This window comes from Piliocolobus tephrosceles, chromosome 17, assembly GCF_002776525.5.
Source record: "Piliocolobus tephrosceles isolate RC106 chromosome 17, ASM277652v3, whole genome shotgun sequence".
NCBI classification, from domain to species: Eukaryota; Metazoa; Chordata; class Mammalia; order Primates; family Cercopithecidae; genus Piliocolobus; species Piliocolobus tephrosceles.
In genome coordinates, this window is record NC_045450.1 from 21,536,590 (window position 1) to 21,552,914 (window position 16,325).

General features: G+C 48.6%; 1 protein-coding gene across 1 annotated transcript in view; it reads left to right on the top strand.

Annotated features, from left to right (window-relative positions):
* Positions 1-14,527, top strand: part of SCNN1G (sodium channel epithelial 1 subunit gamma) — a 33,188-nt gene extending 18,661 nt beyond the window's left edge. Inside the window, exons 7-13 of the mRNA XM_023189340.1 lie at positions 7,201-7,299; positions 9,482-9,599; positions 10,137-10,215; positions 10,296-10,353; positions 10,561-10,622; positions 12,182-12,257; positions 12,714-14,527. Coding sequence (XP_023045108.1) covers positions 7,201-7,299; positions 9,482-9,599; positions 10,137-10,215; positions 10,296-10,353; positions 10,561-10,622; positions 12,182-12,257; positions 12,714-13,094 — 873 coding nt within the window. The 3' untranslated portion in view covers positions 13,095-14,527. The remainder of the gene's footprint in view (positions 1-7,200; positions 7,300-9,481; positions 9,600-10,136; positions 10,216-10,295; positions 10,354-10,560; positions 10,623-12,181; positions 12,258-12,713) is intronic.
* Positions 14,528-16,325: the final 1,798 nt, after the last annotated feature.

A 16,325-nucleotide genomic window follows, 5' to 3' on the forward strand; every position in this document is an offset into this window, starting at 1 on the left:
TGGATGGATGGATGGATGGATGGATGGATGGATGGATGGATGGATGGATAGGTGAGTGGGTAGATGGGTAGGTAGATGGTTGGCTGGCTGGCTGGATGGATAGATAGGTGAGTGGGTGGGTAGGAGGGTGGATGGATGGATGCCCAGACAGAAGCTATTGGAGAAGGCTTTATAAATGATGGATTTAGAAGGACAAGTGCAGGCAAATAGTCAAGAAGAGCCAGTCCAGACAAAGAACGTAACAATTACAAAGGAGTCACAAAATGAGTTTATTTAAGCTGTGTAGTGAAACTTTTCAAAGAAATCATTTTAATGGAAGTATTATCAGTATACTGGAGACAGTACATTTGTAGTAATTCTAGAAAGAAATGATGTGGACCTCAGCTGAGGCAATGGCTGTGGGGATGAGCAGAGGGAATAGATTTCAGGGATATTATAGCACAGAAGCAACAGGACTTGACAGCCAATGTTAGCGAGAAGGGCCAGGGGGAAGTTAGATTGATATTTAGGTAGTGGCTTGGGCAGAGAGATGGAGGAATGCCAGGCTCAGAATTAGAGAATCCAAGGGCAGGGTATGTTTGGGGAAGAAGACCACTTCAATTTGGGACAGACCCAATTTGTTATGCCTTTGAGAAGTCAAGGTGAAAAGAAAGCATTCATTAGATGCTATGGACCTAGAGCTCAGGAGAAAATCTTGGGGGGTAATTGTAGACATGGAAATAAATGCCATCACCCAAGACCTGAGACAGAACCCTAAACGTGCAAATGTTTAAGGGCTGAGTGGAAAGTTAAAGGAGAAAGAGAGGCAGAGAAGTAGGATCAGAAGCCAGAAAGAGTTGGTATCAGATAAATCAAGGAAGAGAATTTTACAGAAGGTGTGACCAAAAGTAGCAAGTACAGTCGAGAGGTCAGGCAAGGTAGAGGGCAAAAGCATTCTCTGGTTTTGGCAGCCAAGAGGTCACCAGTGTTCTGTGCAAGAGACGTTTTCAGTGGAAGGAGTGGAACAGAAACCGAAGTACAATAGGTTGAATGGTGAATGGAAAATGAGGAAGTGGACATGGGTGGACCACTCACCCAGTGGAGTTGGGGACCAGGCCCTGGAGACTGGGGAGACTCCATGTCATTACAAATCCTGTTGCACCTTTTGATTCTAAAGCACATACCCAGACTTCATTTCACAAGTTCAATCTATGCCAAACAGGGATTAAGAGTTCTAATGGCTGAGATTCAAACCCCAGTTTTGCACGTTAGTTGTGTAATCTCTGACTCAGTGATCTCATCTGTAAAATAGGGATGATAATAATGATGTTACTTCATGGCTGGTGAGAATTTAATGAGTTGGTACATGTGAAATGCTTGAAATGTGCTTGGCATATAGTAAGTGCTTAAAGTATATTGGCTTGGCTGGGCACAGTGGCTTACACCTGTAATCCAGCACTTTGGGAGGTTGAGGCGGGTGGATCACTTGTGCCTAGGAGATTTGAGACCGGCCCGGGCAATATGGTGACACCCCATCTCTACAAAAAATATAAAAATTAGCCAGCTGTGGTGGCACACACCTGTAGTCCCAGTTACTTGGGAGGCTGATGTGGGAGGATCACTTGAACCCAAGAGGCAGAGATTGCAGTAAGCTGTGGCCGTGCCACTGCACTGCAGGCTGGGTGGCAGAGTGATACTCCATCACACACACACACACAAAAATGTATGTGTGTCTGTGTGTATATATATATATATATATATAGTGAGAGAGAGAGAGAGAGAGAAAGAGAGACTGTTACTATATATTGTTTAAGAAAAGAGGTGAAGAGAAGGAAAAATAACTTTGAGTGAAAAAGGAAAAAGAGGGGTTAGGGAAGGTTTCTATGGTCTTTTTTAACACCTCTCTCCTTTATGAATTATATATATATATACACACACATATATGTACACACATATATAATATATATTTATATTATACACTACTAGTAAATTATATATAAAAGATACTATTAATAATTGTACATACATAAAGGATAGTGATTATTTGCCATATGTGTTGCAAGTATCTTTCCCAGTTTGTGGTTTTCTTTAGGATACTTTTTCACATGCAAAATAGTGAATGTTTACATAGTCAAAGTCTTTGTTTTCTTCTTTAGTCATTATGTTAATGAGAGTTCTTCCTCTTTGAGACCAGATACTAAATTGAGTTTGCTTCCAGTTATTTTATTATTTCATGTAATATTTTAAGCCATCAGAATTTTTTTCACTGGGTGCAGTGGTTCACACCTATAATCCTAGTGCTTTGGGAGGCCAAAGTGGGAGTTTACTGCCGCTCTGACCTTGTGGGTTCAAGCAATCCTCCCACCTCAGCCTCCCAGGTAGCTGGGATTACAGGCATGAACCACCACACCTAGCTGATTATTGTATTTTTAGTGGAGATGGGGTTTCGCCATGTTAGACAGGCTGACATGTTAGACAGGTCTCGAACTCCTGACCTCAAGTGACCCACCCTCCTCAGCCTCCCAAAGTGCTGGGATTACAAACGTGAGCCACTACGCCCGGTCTATTGTTGTTATTGTTTAATCAAAATCAAATAGCCACTAGGTAGCACAGTGGGAATCTGATTTCAGATTTATTCGGACCCAAGCCCACATTCCTGACCCCTTAGCTAGCCTGCCTGGTGCTACCGGTTGTTTAGAGGTGAATGACCGTTGACTATAACACAGTTCCTAGAGAAAAAGCCTTCCAGAAGGGCCCAGAATTCAACCCCCTTATGCCCATGGTCAGAGGAGACCATCAGGACAGGGTCATGGGAGGGGCCCTGAGACAGCCTAGAGACTCAAAGCAAACAAAACCTCCTCAATAATGAGTCCAAGCTGGGCACAGCAGCTCATGCTTGTAATCTTTGGGAGGCCAAGGAGGGCAGATCACCTAAGGTCAGGAGTTCAAGACCAGCCTGGTCAACATGGTGAAACCCCATCTCTACCAAAAATACAAAGAAATTAGCCGGGCGTGGTAGCACATGCCTATAATCCCAGCTACTTGAGAGGCGAAGGCATGAGAATGGCTTAAACTCGGGAGGTGGAGGTTGCAGTGAGCCGAGATCATGCCATTGCACTCCAGCCTGGGCGATAGAGTGAGGCTCCATCTCCAAGAAAAAAAAAAAAAAAAGAGTCCCTCCCAGGTCTGCACAGTTCAAGAAGAAAACCATCCACCTGTTTCATCCCCAGCCTGGCCATCCCTGCTGTCCCCTGCCTGGCAGAAGCAGCAGTCCATTCTGAGAAACAGGGGCAGAGCATGGAAACCAAGGGAAATAAAGGCTCCCCACCCACCCCCAGAGCCCAGCTGCCACTTTGGCCTGTTGACTGTGGCTGCTAGACACCTCCGCCATGCTCTCAGTGGCTGGGGGAGGAAGTCCTTTTTACTACTGGGAGAATCTCTCACTCAAACAAAGTCTTACCCAGTAATGTACACAATGGAAATAGAAATGTGAGATGAATGTAGTTGAGCCTGGGAGACAGACCAGCCTGGTTACCACCCACCCTTCTGTGATGGGCCCTAAAACAGGGTGCAGACAGCACAGAATTTGCAAACCGCTAAGCTGTGGCAAGGCGGGCAATCTTTCTGAGAAGGTGACTTGGGATTACTGGCTGGGACAAGAGTTACCACTGAAATGTGAGAACAATAGCCACCTTGTCTGAGAATAGCTTGGCTGGACTGACCATCTCACAGATGAGACATGATTATGCTGGTTGGAAGTTCTCAAGGTTGCAAGAAGGTGGGAGCTGACTCTAACCCCAGAAGCTGTGGGGGCTTTGATAAAGGCCCTCCTCTTGTCACCTCCCTGCCCCTTAGGCTCTGTTGCCATCTGGACTTTTCCCCTTAGCACTGTTTATACCTTAAAGAATGAGCTTGCTGGGTGCAGTGGCCCATACCTGTAATCCTAGCACTTTGGGAGGCTGAGGTGGGAGGATTACCTGAGTCCAGGAGGTCAAGGCTGACATGAGCCATGATGGGACCATTGCACTCCAGCCTGGGTGACAGATCGAGACCCTGTCTGAGAGAGAGAGAGGGTGGTGAGCTAAGGACTCCTATGCAATTGTCTCCTTCCCCCAAGATCTTCAGAAAGAAGCAGATAGAACCTGGTTTGATATAAATGGGCTCTATGTCCCACGCATATACCTCTATACATACACATACATGCACACATACCTATGTGTGCACACACATCCACACTTTTACATGCATAAGTGTATGCACACACATATAAACTCACACATATGCACACACATACACACTCTTTTTTTGTGTGTCCCCAGGGGTCAGCTTAGAAGTCAAAATGTCTTCCTAGCCTCCACAAGCCAGCAGTTCTGGAAAACTGAAAGCTGGGGCGGAGGGAAGAGCATTCTGTCAAAGTCACCGCATTCGAGGTTTTGAGAATCTCAAGACCTCCACCCCACTCAGAACAGGAATTTCGCTTCATTTGCTCTACTTCTGGTTGCTTCAGAAAACAACCGGAACCTTCCAAGAGCTGTGAGTTTGATAAGCATCGTTGCAGAATGAAGGGCCATTGAGTACCCAGAAAGCGTTGAAATCCAAATGGTTTCTCATAATCGGTTTCCTGGAAGCAGCCCATGGGCTGGTTTTCAAGGTAGAGGGAGCCCCAGCCACCCCTGCTGGCTGCACACGGCTTGCCTAAGTGGACAGACCCCTCATCTGGATGCCAGGATATTGTGCTTTCCTACCCCAGGCAGGCAGAGCCTGTAGCTGACCCTCTAGACTCCGGGAACAGTTCAGCAGGACCGGGGGGCGCCCAAAGGAACACATCTGCCCAGGGATCCTGCTGCTTGAAGAAGCTTAGAGGATGGCAAGGAATTGTGACCTCAAGGAAGGCCACTGCTTGACATCTTTGCACCTCTGTGCCTAGCCCAGCCCTGGCGTGTACTAGAGGCCCTGCATGCATTTTCTACCCAGCTATTAAGTCTATTTATTCTGTACTAACATAGAAAGACACTCACCCTTGTTAGTGAGAAGGGCGGGTTGCAGGGCAAAGTGAATGTGTGAGTCCATGTCTGTCTGTGTGAGATGCAGGATCTGATCTGTTAGCGCAGGCACCCTGGGAAAGAGGGGAGGCCAGACAGCCAGTTTCCCCTTTGTTTGCTTCTGTTGTTTAAACAGTTTTATATGAGAATCGTCAATTGCCCTGGAGGTACTTGCAGTGAATTGAGGGAGACTAATGGGTCAGCAGATGAAATGCAATACAAACAGAAAGGGATTATAGCCAATTGAGATGGCTACAGTTTCCACCTGCCTCAAACCGCTTCGTTCCTTCCCCCCGCCCCTGCCGCTTTTCATTCTTTCTTCAAAGTGAAAATAACGTTCTTCCCTCCCACAAATCTGCCATTCATTTTCTCTTTACCCCCATCTCCCCAAACCAAAAAATAAAAACGATTGTACGTGGGCACGTGGATGCACACAGCATACAAACACACAGTTGTGATAAACTGGTCACGATTTATCTTCCATTGAGTTAGAAGATGTTATCCTCCCCCCCACCCCCATTTATGCTTGTTTGGCTTGGCTGGATTATTTATTTGCAGTGACAAATATTAAGCTAGAGCAAAATTTAGTAATCCACAATAAAACATGATTGCAGCCAGGTGCAGTGGCAGGAGCCTGTGGTCCCAGCCACTCGGGGAGGCTGAAACAGGAGGGTCCCTTGAGCCTGGGAGGTAGAGGCTGCAGTGAGCCTTGATTGTACCACTGCACTCCACCCTGGGTGACAGAGCGAGACCTTCATCTCTAAAAAAAAAATAAAAATAAAAAATTATTGAATAAGGATTTTGAACTTTGAGTGACAATGCTATTTACCTCCTCTGATGATCAGGGTAGCATTCTACTCTGTTGAGCTTTCCTTGGCTTTTTTCTAAGAAAGTCAACATCTTTCAAGTCAGCTCCTGGGACCAGAGAACAAGGCAATGGGTCCTTCACCTGAGCGGGAATCTGAAGCAACTCATAGTCCCTGCTGCCCTTCCTTCCTTCCTTCCTTCCTTCCTTCCTTCCTTGTTCTTTCTCTTTCTTTCTTTCCTTCTTTTTCTTTCTTTCTTTCTTTCTTCCTCTCTTTCTCTTCTTTCTTTTCTCCTTCCTTCCTTCCTTCCTTCCTTCCTTCCTTCCTTCCTTCCTTCCTTTCCTCCTTTCCCCCTTCCCTCCTCCCTCTCTCTTTGTTTTCAAAATGGGGTCTTGCTCTGTCGCCCAGGCTGGATTGCAGAATCGTAGCTCATTACAGCCTCGAACCCCGGAGTGAAGCAATCCTCCCTCCTCAGTCTCCCAAAGTGCTGGGATTACATGCATGAGCAACTGTGCCTGGCCCCTGCTTATCTTTCTAATCCCTCCTCCCACCTCCCAGTGGATTCGCCAACTGCAAATCCATTTCATTCAGACAATCAAATCCAAATTTCTCAGCTGGGCATGATTTGACCTCAACCTCCCTGTCTGACTTCATCTCCAGCAATTTCTCTATTTTGTCATTTTCAGCCACACCAGCCCCTCTTGCCTCAAGCCTTTCCTGTTTGCTCTACCCAGTCATCCTCTGTCCACTTCTTCATCTTCTTTTTTAAAGATAGAGTCTCACTCTGTTGCCCAGGCTGGAGCGCAGTGGTACGATGATGGCCCACTGTAGCCTTGACCTCCTGGGCTCAAGTGATCCTTCCACCTCAGCCTCCCCAGTAGCTGTGACTACAGGTGTGTGTCACCATGCCTGGCTTCCTGTTCACTTCTTGACAAGACCAGCTCTTTCTTGCAGTTCCATGTTGAGCCAACAGGTCCCTTTTTCAGAAATACCTTCCCCAATCACTCTGTGGGAAAAACTGCCCATCTTCTCTTAACCCCTCCAGTTTCCCTACCCCATTTCATTAAACACCATCCAGATTTATCCAAAATCATCTTGTTTATTTAATTGCTTGCTGACCATCTATTTGCCCCACTGAAAGGTATGTTCCAGGACAGCAGGAACTTATCTGTCTTGATCATTGCTGATTTCAGTGTCTACCACAGTACCAGGCACCTAATAGGTGCTCACTAACTTTTTGTTAAATGAATGATCAAATAGCTTCTCAGCTCCCAAGGGTTGCTTGCAAAGTCCCCTGTCTGGTGCCCCCTGCAAAACCCTCCACCTGGGTCCTGGGGGATGACAAGGCTGAATGTGTGCTGCTGTGATTGCAGACAGAGTCCTTCAAGCTGAGTGAGCCCTACAGTCAGTGCACAGAGGACGGGAGTGACGTGCCAATCAGGAACATCTACAACGCTGCCTACTCGCTCCAGGTAACAGATTGCCGGGGGCACTCAGCCCTGGGTTTATGGCCCGGACCCAGGAGACAAAGTTATATCTAGGCTGGGGTGTGGCTTGCACCAGGAACTCTGGTGAGGATCCCTGGGGTTCATCCAGAGACCTCAAGAACAAATGATGCCAGCTGGTTCCAGTCCTCTGCAGTTCATCTGTAACCAGAGCTTAATTGATTCACCGAGGTTTCTGTGGAACTCAATGTACAGCTGAGACAGACACACCTCCTAAATAGGCCTTGGCAAGGGAGGAACAGGAGAGAAGCTGTCTGAGAGAGACGCTGGCCGAAGGGTCAAGAGCATGGCTTCCAGGCCTGCTGGTGACCCTCACTTGATGATGGCCTTGGACCAGCTGGGTTCCCCTCAGCAACCACAAGGGGAGGTGGGATTGGATCAGGGGCTGCTAAATTGCAGCTCCCAGTCGCCTTCCAGGTGGCATACCCAGTTTTTCAAGAGCTTGGATGGTGTTTAAAAGTCAGAGAATTTCACAAGAAAATCCAGATTTCCAGCCTCTTGAAAAAATGAAACGATACGGCAGCATTGAGCCCATATTTCCTGCAGGATAAACAGTGGGTGCAGCCACCCCAATAAATGAAGCAGGTGTTCTCTGGCTCCCACAGTTTTCACTACCCCTCTGCATGTCACTTACATCACTGTCTCCTGTAGACATTTGACTTTTTAACACTTAAGTGAGACGATCTGTTCTGCCTCCTCTCATATTCTGGGAATTTATAGTTCACCTCCTACCAGCATACCCCAGAGAGTCCATGAAAATCAGCCCAGCAGAACAAAAGGACCAGAAACCTTCCGCACTGAGTCTGCCAACTTAGATAAGAGCAGAGTTGAGAGGTGATGTAGACAGCGAGTAAAAGAGGACTTTTGGGCCAGGCACCGTGGCTCATGCCTGCAATCCCAGCACTTTGGGAGGCAAAGGTAGGAAGATCACTTGAGCCCAGGAGTTTGAGACCAACCTGGGCAACATAGCAAGACCTTGCCTCTGGAAAAAAAAAAAAAATGTTTTTAATTAGCTGGGCATACTGGTGCACACCTGTAATCTCAGCTATAAGGGAGGCTGAGGAGGGAGGATCCCTTGAGCCTAAGGGTTCAAGGCTACAGTAAGCCACGATCACACTACTGTACTTCAGCCTGAGTAAGAGAGCAAAACCCTGTCTCTAAAAATAAAAAAAGTGAGCTCATCAGAAAGATACTTCTGGATGGTATTTAGTGAGAGCTACCATGCACACACACACCTTACATGTATCAATTCATTTCATGCTCACAACTTCATGAAGTTGATATTATTATAAAGAAAGCAAAGCATCAGAGAGGTTAAGTAACTTGCCTGATGCCAAACAGCAGATAAATAGCAAAGCTGGGATTTGACCTGAGTAGCCTGCCTTCAGGAACTCTGCTATTGGCTTTTATGCTATAAGCTCCATGGATATTGTGGTAGCTTATGATCCATGAAGACCCAACGTGGAGGGCTTGGGCTTGAGAATAGGAACACTGGGACTGTGTTCATTTCTCTCTGTTTCTGGAGGACTCCTCCAATTTTCCCATTTAACTTTGTGTTGGCACCCACATGATGGAAAATGACCGCTCCAGCCCCAGCTCAGCCCAATCTCCATATCTCAGTTAGTCTAAATTCTTAATACATTGGCCAGGTGCGGCGGCTCATGCCTGTAATTCCAGCACTTTGGAAGGTCAAGGTGGGAGAATCACTTGAGGTCGGGAGTTTGAGACCAGCCTGGCCAACATGGTGAAACCCCGTCTCTACCAAAAATACAAAAACTTAGCTGGGCATGGTGGTGCACATCTGTAATCACAGCTACTTGGGAGGCTGAGGTGGGAAGATCGCTTGAGCCCGAGAGGCAGAGGTTGTAGTGAGCTGAGATTGTGCCACTGCACTCCAGCCTGGGCAACAGAGCAATACTGTCTCAAAATAAGTAAATAAATAAAAATAATAAATAAATTCTTAATATCTCTTCCAGCTTGGGCCCTTTGCAGTTCCAGGACCATGCCCAGCCCAGTTGGCATAAGGGGCAGGTTCATGTGGTTGACCAAGGCTGAGGGAGGCTGACCCCCTGGGCTGAAGGATGTACAGGGAACTCCCTGACATCCGTATGCAGAGACATGAATGGCATCCCTGGGTCTCCTCTTTCAGATCTGCCTTCATTCATGCTTCCAGACAAAGATGGTGGAGAAATGTGGGTGTGCCCAGTACAGCCAGCCTCTACCTCCCGAAGCCAACTACTGCAACTACCAGCAACACCCCAACTGGAGTGAGTGAGACCCAGCCCCAGCCTTGCATGCTCCAGGACCAGGGTCATCCTAGCCCTGGCAATAGGCACTCATGGGACTCCAACCCTCTTGCCTTTTGCATGAGGGAGGTATCGGTTGAGAGCCATTTAACTAGAGTTTTACTTCTGTTGTCAAGCCTGGCTTGAATTATACTTTGCAACTGACCACCTTAGTCAACTCCAGAAGGTAGGAATGGGTCGATATTACCTTTTCACAGAATAGATAACCAAGACCCAGAAAGGCTAGACGGCTTGCCCAAGGTCACACAGCCAGAAAGGAACAGAGCTGGATCCAAACCAAGGGCGGTCTGACCTTCAACTCACACCCTTAACCACCACTGCTTTCTGTTTCCCAACATCACAAGGCAGTATGTGTTTCCAGAGAGCCAGTGTTGGTAGAAAGTGGGAGGAGAAATCATTAAAATGAGACTGCGGGGCTGTCCTTGGTGACCTGGGGATGCCCGGGAAGGGTCCTGTGGCTTTTTCAAAGCTCATGCTTCCCTCTCCCTTGTCCCTCAGTGTATTGTTACTACCAACTGCATCGAGCCTTTGTCCAGGAAGAGCTGGGCTGCCAGTCTGTGTGCAAGGAAGCCTGCAGGTATGTGGACCCCAAGGGGTGAGATGGACGGCTGGGTTGGGTTGGGCTGCCTACACTCATACTGTCCCCTCCTGCCTTAGCTTTAAGGAGTGGACGCTAACTACGAGCCTGGCACAATGGCCATCTGTGGTTTCAGAGGTAAGTTCTTCTGCCCACCCTTCCGCACTCGAGCCCCCCGCCCGGAGCCCCACTGACATTTTTGCTGTGTCCTCTGGCCTGGGACATGGTCCAAGGGGAAGAGAGCTACCTTGCAGAGGCTGGGGAACAAGTTGGGGAGCCTGAAGGGGGAGGCTGGCCCTGGCCTCTTGGGCATCCTCAGACCCACTCTTTCTCTCTCCATTGTAGAAGTGGTTGCTGCCTGTTCTCACTTGGGACCAAGGCCGGCAAATAAACAAAAAGCTCAACAAGTAAGTTTCCTCTACCATGTTCCTCTGCCTCTGCCCGCCACAGCCCCCAGCCTTCTCACTTGCTTCCATATGAGTATGGGTATGGCCAAATCTCTTTTTTTTTTTTCTTGAGACAGAGTCTTACTCTGCCACCCAGGCTGGAGTACAGTGGTGTGATCTCAGCTCATTGTAACTTCTGCTTCCTGGGTTTCAGCAATCCTCCTGCCTCAGCCTCCCAAGTACCTGGGATTATAGGTGTGCAACATCACACCTGGCTAATTTTATATTTTTAGCAGAGATGGGATTTCACCATATTGGCCAGGCTGGTCTTGAACTCCTGACCTCAAGTGATCCATCTCCCTCAGCCTTCCAAAGTGCTGGGATTACAGGCATGAGCCACTGAGCCTGCCCCCCTCTTCTTTTCATTCACTCACTCATTCATTTCCTCAAAGCTGGGAGAGAGTGAACTCACATCTGTGAATCATGCCGTGTGAACTCACATTTCTCTAAGCCATCACTATCTCCCTCATGCCCACTGCTGGGCCTGCCCACCGTGAGAGCCAATCTGGCCAATCTGGCTTCCAACATTCATAGAGCACCCCCGAGGCGCCAGGTGCTGTGTGAGGTGCTGGGGAAACCAGGACAATCAAGCAGACATGGTCTCTGCCCCCCAAAGGTACTTACACTGTAACGATAAAATAGACTTTGACCAAGCAATTGCAAACCATTAAACCAAGTGTTGCAAACTGGTGACTGATCCTAGCCTCATGGCACAAATCTAGCCTCATGAACGCAACCCATTATTTCCAGCTTTTCTTGAAAGTTCAAAAGTTCTGGCAAGAACGACCCTCCACTGTTTTGTAGCACCGAAGAGCTGAGTAATACCTGCTCCTTTGGAATGAGTCATGGTCCAGTTTGCCATCATCCTATCGAGAGGCAGTTTAGTGCGATGGTTAAGAGCATGGACTTTGAAGCCAGATCTAAACGAGTTGGAGTACTGGCTCAGCCGATTATCGACAGCATAGTCTTGGACAAGTTCCTTAACCAATCTGCATCTCCGTTTCCATATCTGTGAAATGAGGATGATGAAACTATACATACCTGCCTCATAGGGTTGTTGGGAGAATTCAGCGAGTTAATTCACATAAAGTTCTTACGACAGTGCTTGGCAACACAGGAAGTGCCCCATAAATGCTCATTGCCATTGTGCCTATTATCATATTACCTCAACTACCCTGCTCATGTACATTACCTGTACATACTTGAGATTGCTATCAAACAATTACAAATGTCGACGTTTAATGAAGAACAGGGTACAATGGCAGTATGGCTGGGTCGACTGACTTAATCTGGAAGCTGGGGAGCAGTTATTGAGTAAATGAATGACATGAGGACCAGTTCCAGGCTGGAGATATGCTCTGGGGTGTAGACGGAGCCCTTATGGGCCAGGTTCTGATACCCCTAAGGAGCTCAGTGCCTTGGCTGTGCTGCCAGCTTGGGTAGGAGGGAGACAGCCATGCTGAGGACTGGTGATCTGGTAGGATGCCAAGACTCTTGACTCACCTGTTGGAATTTTGCAGGACAGACTTGGCAAAACTCTTGATATTCTACAAAGACCTGAACCAGAGATCCATCATGGAGAGCCCAGCCAACAGTGTGAGTAGAGTGGCTTCCTTCCAGGACCTGTCCTGGGCTTATGTCCCTTGTCATTAACACTGGGGAAAGGTGTCCTGCATGCCCTTAGGCAGCAGAGAACTGGCCCAGGGCCCTTGGAGTGTTGTTGGTGGAGATCAGAGTGCCGTGGTGGAGGTCTGGGACTATGTCAGAGTGTCCTCACTTTGGGGGCAGATGTGAGCATCTGTCTGGCCTTGGGGAGCAGAGTCAGGGAAAGGGGTTCCAGCCTGCTCTAGGAGGGCTGCTGTAGGCTAGCCAGGTCTCAGGTCAGAACGCACAGAGTTAAGAGGAGACAGGAAGCCTGCCTGCTTCTTCCTCCCAGTCTGTGCAGGGTCAGGGCTGACCCGTGGCTCCCTTGGGAATCAGGGTTCCTATGTGAGACCAACTTGTGGGGAGGTATCTCTTGATGGGACTTGTGTGGCTTGGCCTCTCTTGCAGATTGAGATGCTTCTGTCCAACTTCGGTGGCCAACTGGGCCTGTGGATGAGCTGCTCTGTTGTCTGCGTCATTGAGATCATTGAGGTCTTCTTCATCGACTTCTTCTCTATCATTGCCCGCCGCCAGTGGCAGAAAGCCAAGGAGTGGTGGGCTCGGAAGCAGGCTCCCCCCTGTCCAGAAGCTCCCCGCAGCCCACAGGGCCAGGACAACCCAGCCCTGGATATAGACAATGACCTACCCACTTTCAACTCTGCTTTGCACCTGCCTCCAGCCCTAGGAACCCAAGTGCCTGGCACACCGCCCCCCAAATACAATACCTTGCGCTTGGAGAGGGCCTTTTCCAACCAGCTTACAGATACCCAGATGCTAGATGAGCTCTGAGTCAGGGATGAGAAGACAGATCTCGTCAGGACCACCAGCCATGGTCTAAGGACCACCAGCCATGGTCTAAGGACATGGACCGGGTGCCCCCAGAGGTGCGCACAGGGGACCCTCTGCCCCATTCTGGGCTTTTCAGAGACTCCGACCAAAAAGCCTGCTTTAAACTGCAAGATGGGGCCTGGACATGTGCCGGAAGACTCATCGGGTACTACGCAGCAGCACTCACAACTGTCCAGGCTGAGATATATCCCGGGACCTGAACTATTAGCGCGTCAGTAGAGACTGGGGGCCGAGGCAGTGGTGCTGGCCCAAGCGAAGGCGAGTGAGGGCTGATGCAGCTCTTTGCAGGTCTTGAGAGGGAAGGACTCTTCCAAAGCCCCAAAGCCAAGGGTTTCACCCACACTGCCAGCCTGGGTCGGGGCCCAAGGATGTGACATTGAGTATCAAGGCTAGACAGCTAATGCCGGATGCCAAAGATAGGAGAAAGTGCCAGCCCTGAAACCGGAGCCGTTTGTGAATAAACTGTTCTTCATCACTGACACTGGGGAAAGGTGTCCTCCATGCCCTCAGGCAGCAGAGAACTGGCCCAGGGCCCTTGGAGTGTTGGTGGAGATCAGAGTGCCGTGGTGGAGGTCTGGGACTATGTCAGAGTGTCCTCACTTTGGGGCAGGGGTGGGCCCAGGAGATGGATCTGATTATCCCATTTTGTGGATGAAGAAACTGAGGCACAGAAAGATTAAGTTACTGGCCCAAGGTGACACAGTGAGGAGGTGGCAGAGCTAGGATTTGAACCCAGACAATCTGACTCCACGATTTTGCATCCAATTTGTGTCTGTACCTTTTAAAGGGTGAGGTCCACGTCACTTTGGGTGGGAAGACGAGGAGCATGGTGGGCCATGCTCTGGGCAGCTATTCTAAGACAGAGCTGACCCCCGCATCACCAATGGCCTGTCCCTCACCAACAAGCCAACTGTGACAGATGACCCACTTCATATCACATTCACATCTTCCCACCTGAAAATGGCTAACAGGTATTAAATCCTTGGTTGGTGTTCAAAGCCAACCCAAGAAAAGGTGTTAGGTACTGTTTTAAGCACCTAGATAGGTTAGCATAGGGGACTGCAAATGGTGTTCTGCAAACGAAATCCTGTTTTTGACCATGAACTAAAATTTTTATTTTATTTTATTTTATTATTTTTTGTAGAAATAGGATCTCACTATGTTGCCCAGGCTGTTCTTGAACTCCTGGCCTCAAATGATCTTCCCACCTCAGCCTGTCAAAGTGCAGGGATTACAGGCACAAGCCACCGTGCCCAGCCAAGAATTTTTATTTTTGCTTTTAAATAGCAAAAGAAGAAGATTCTGTAACTCATGAAAATGATATGAGATTCGACTTTGAGTGTCTATAAATAAAGTTTTGTTGGTACACAGCCACATCCATTTGTTCAAGTTTTGTTTACGGCCATTCATTGCACTACAGTGGCAGAGCTGAGTAGCTACAACCCAAACCTGCAAAGCCAGCAAACTCTAAAATATTTTCCCTTTGGCCCTTTACAGAAAACTGTGCTGGCCCTTCGATGAGCATATTCGATGGATATGATTATCCCATTTTGTGAATGAAGAAACTGATGCATAAAAGATTAAGTTACTTGCCCAAGGTGACACAGCTAGGAGGTTGCTGAGCTGGGATTTGACCCCAGACAGTCTGACTCCAGAGCTGGTGCCTTTTATCGCTCCATTATTTTGCAGCCAATCTGGTCTGTACCTTTGAAGGATGAGGCTGAAGTCCTTTTGGGTGGGAAGAGGGAGAGGCTAAATACCCTGGCTCTAGGGCTGAAGGAAGTCCCTCATCTATGGGGTGGCGAAGGTCCACAATTCAGGACTAATTCCCTTCATGAGAATGGCTGCTAGTAAGGGCAAGAGTCTTGGTAAAAGAGAGGGCTGTAGGGACCCTGTCTGGACCTGGGCACCCCTGGTTCAACTCAACTCCAGGCCTGTGACTAGAGTAAGCCTCTGTCCTACATGGCGTTTCCACTAGACCTCACGGGGCGGGGCATTGCCAGCAGGCATGCCAGCCAGCAAGGAGGAGGTCATGGTGACCCCAGACTGGAGGAAGCTCCCCCGTGAAGTGGGCTCAAGAGCCAGGCCCATGCAGGTGGGGATTGGGTTACAGAGGCCGTGAGCCTGGCTCTCATCCACGCTGGGCTCTGGTGGCCGTAGCCGGTGCCGACAGGGAACTTGCAGCAGATGCCTACCTGGGCACAACGCAGACAGGAGCTTTCTTGTCCTCCTCCATGGCGGGGGCAGGAGGTGCCCTCAGATTCGTGGAATTGGCCAGCCTCTGCCTGATGGAGGAACACTTCTAGTGAGGCTTGCCAAAGGCAAGGCCACAAGAATCCAAAGCCAACAGCTGCTCGACTCTCCCCAAGCACACGGGCATGCACACCCAGCAAGCTCCAGCTGTCTCCATTCTTGTTTGGCTCTTGCAGTGTCCAGCATTGCCTTCCCTCCTTCTCCACTTCACCCTTCCAGGCCAACTGCAAATGTCAGCGCCTCTGTAAAGTTTTCCCTGACCCTCTTCCCTTGCCCCAAGAAGTTGGAGCTTCCACCATTATACAGCTTTCATGTATATGTATATATATATATATATATGAAACAGGCAAGGTCTTGCCTCTGTCTCCCAGGCTGGAGCACAGTGGCATGATCATAGCTCACTGCAGCCTTGACCTCCTGGGCTCAAGTGATCCTCCTGCCTCAGCCTCCTGAGTAGCTGGGATTACAGGAGCATGTCACTACCCATGGCTCATATTTAAATTTTTTATAGAGACAAGATCTCACTATGTTGTCCAGGCTGGTCTTGAACTCCTGGACTTCAAACAATCATAGCTCACTGCAGCCTCAACCTCCTGAGCTAAAGCAATCCTCCTGCCTCAGCTTCCCAGGTAGCTGTAACTACAGAAGCACACCATTCTGCCTGGCTAATTTTTTTAAATTTTTTGTAGAGATGGGTTCCTACTATGTTGCCCAGGCTAGTCTCAAACTCCTGGCCTCAAGCTATCCTCCCACCTCAGCCTCCCAGAGTACTGGGATTACAGGATGAGCCATGGCGCCTGGCCCTGTATATAATTTTTTCCCCATATCTGTCTCTATCATTAGACTATGAGCTCTGCAGGGGCAGGAATTATGTCTTATCTCTTTGTCCCTAGATGGGGACAGGACAGAGTACAGTGT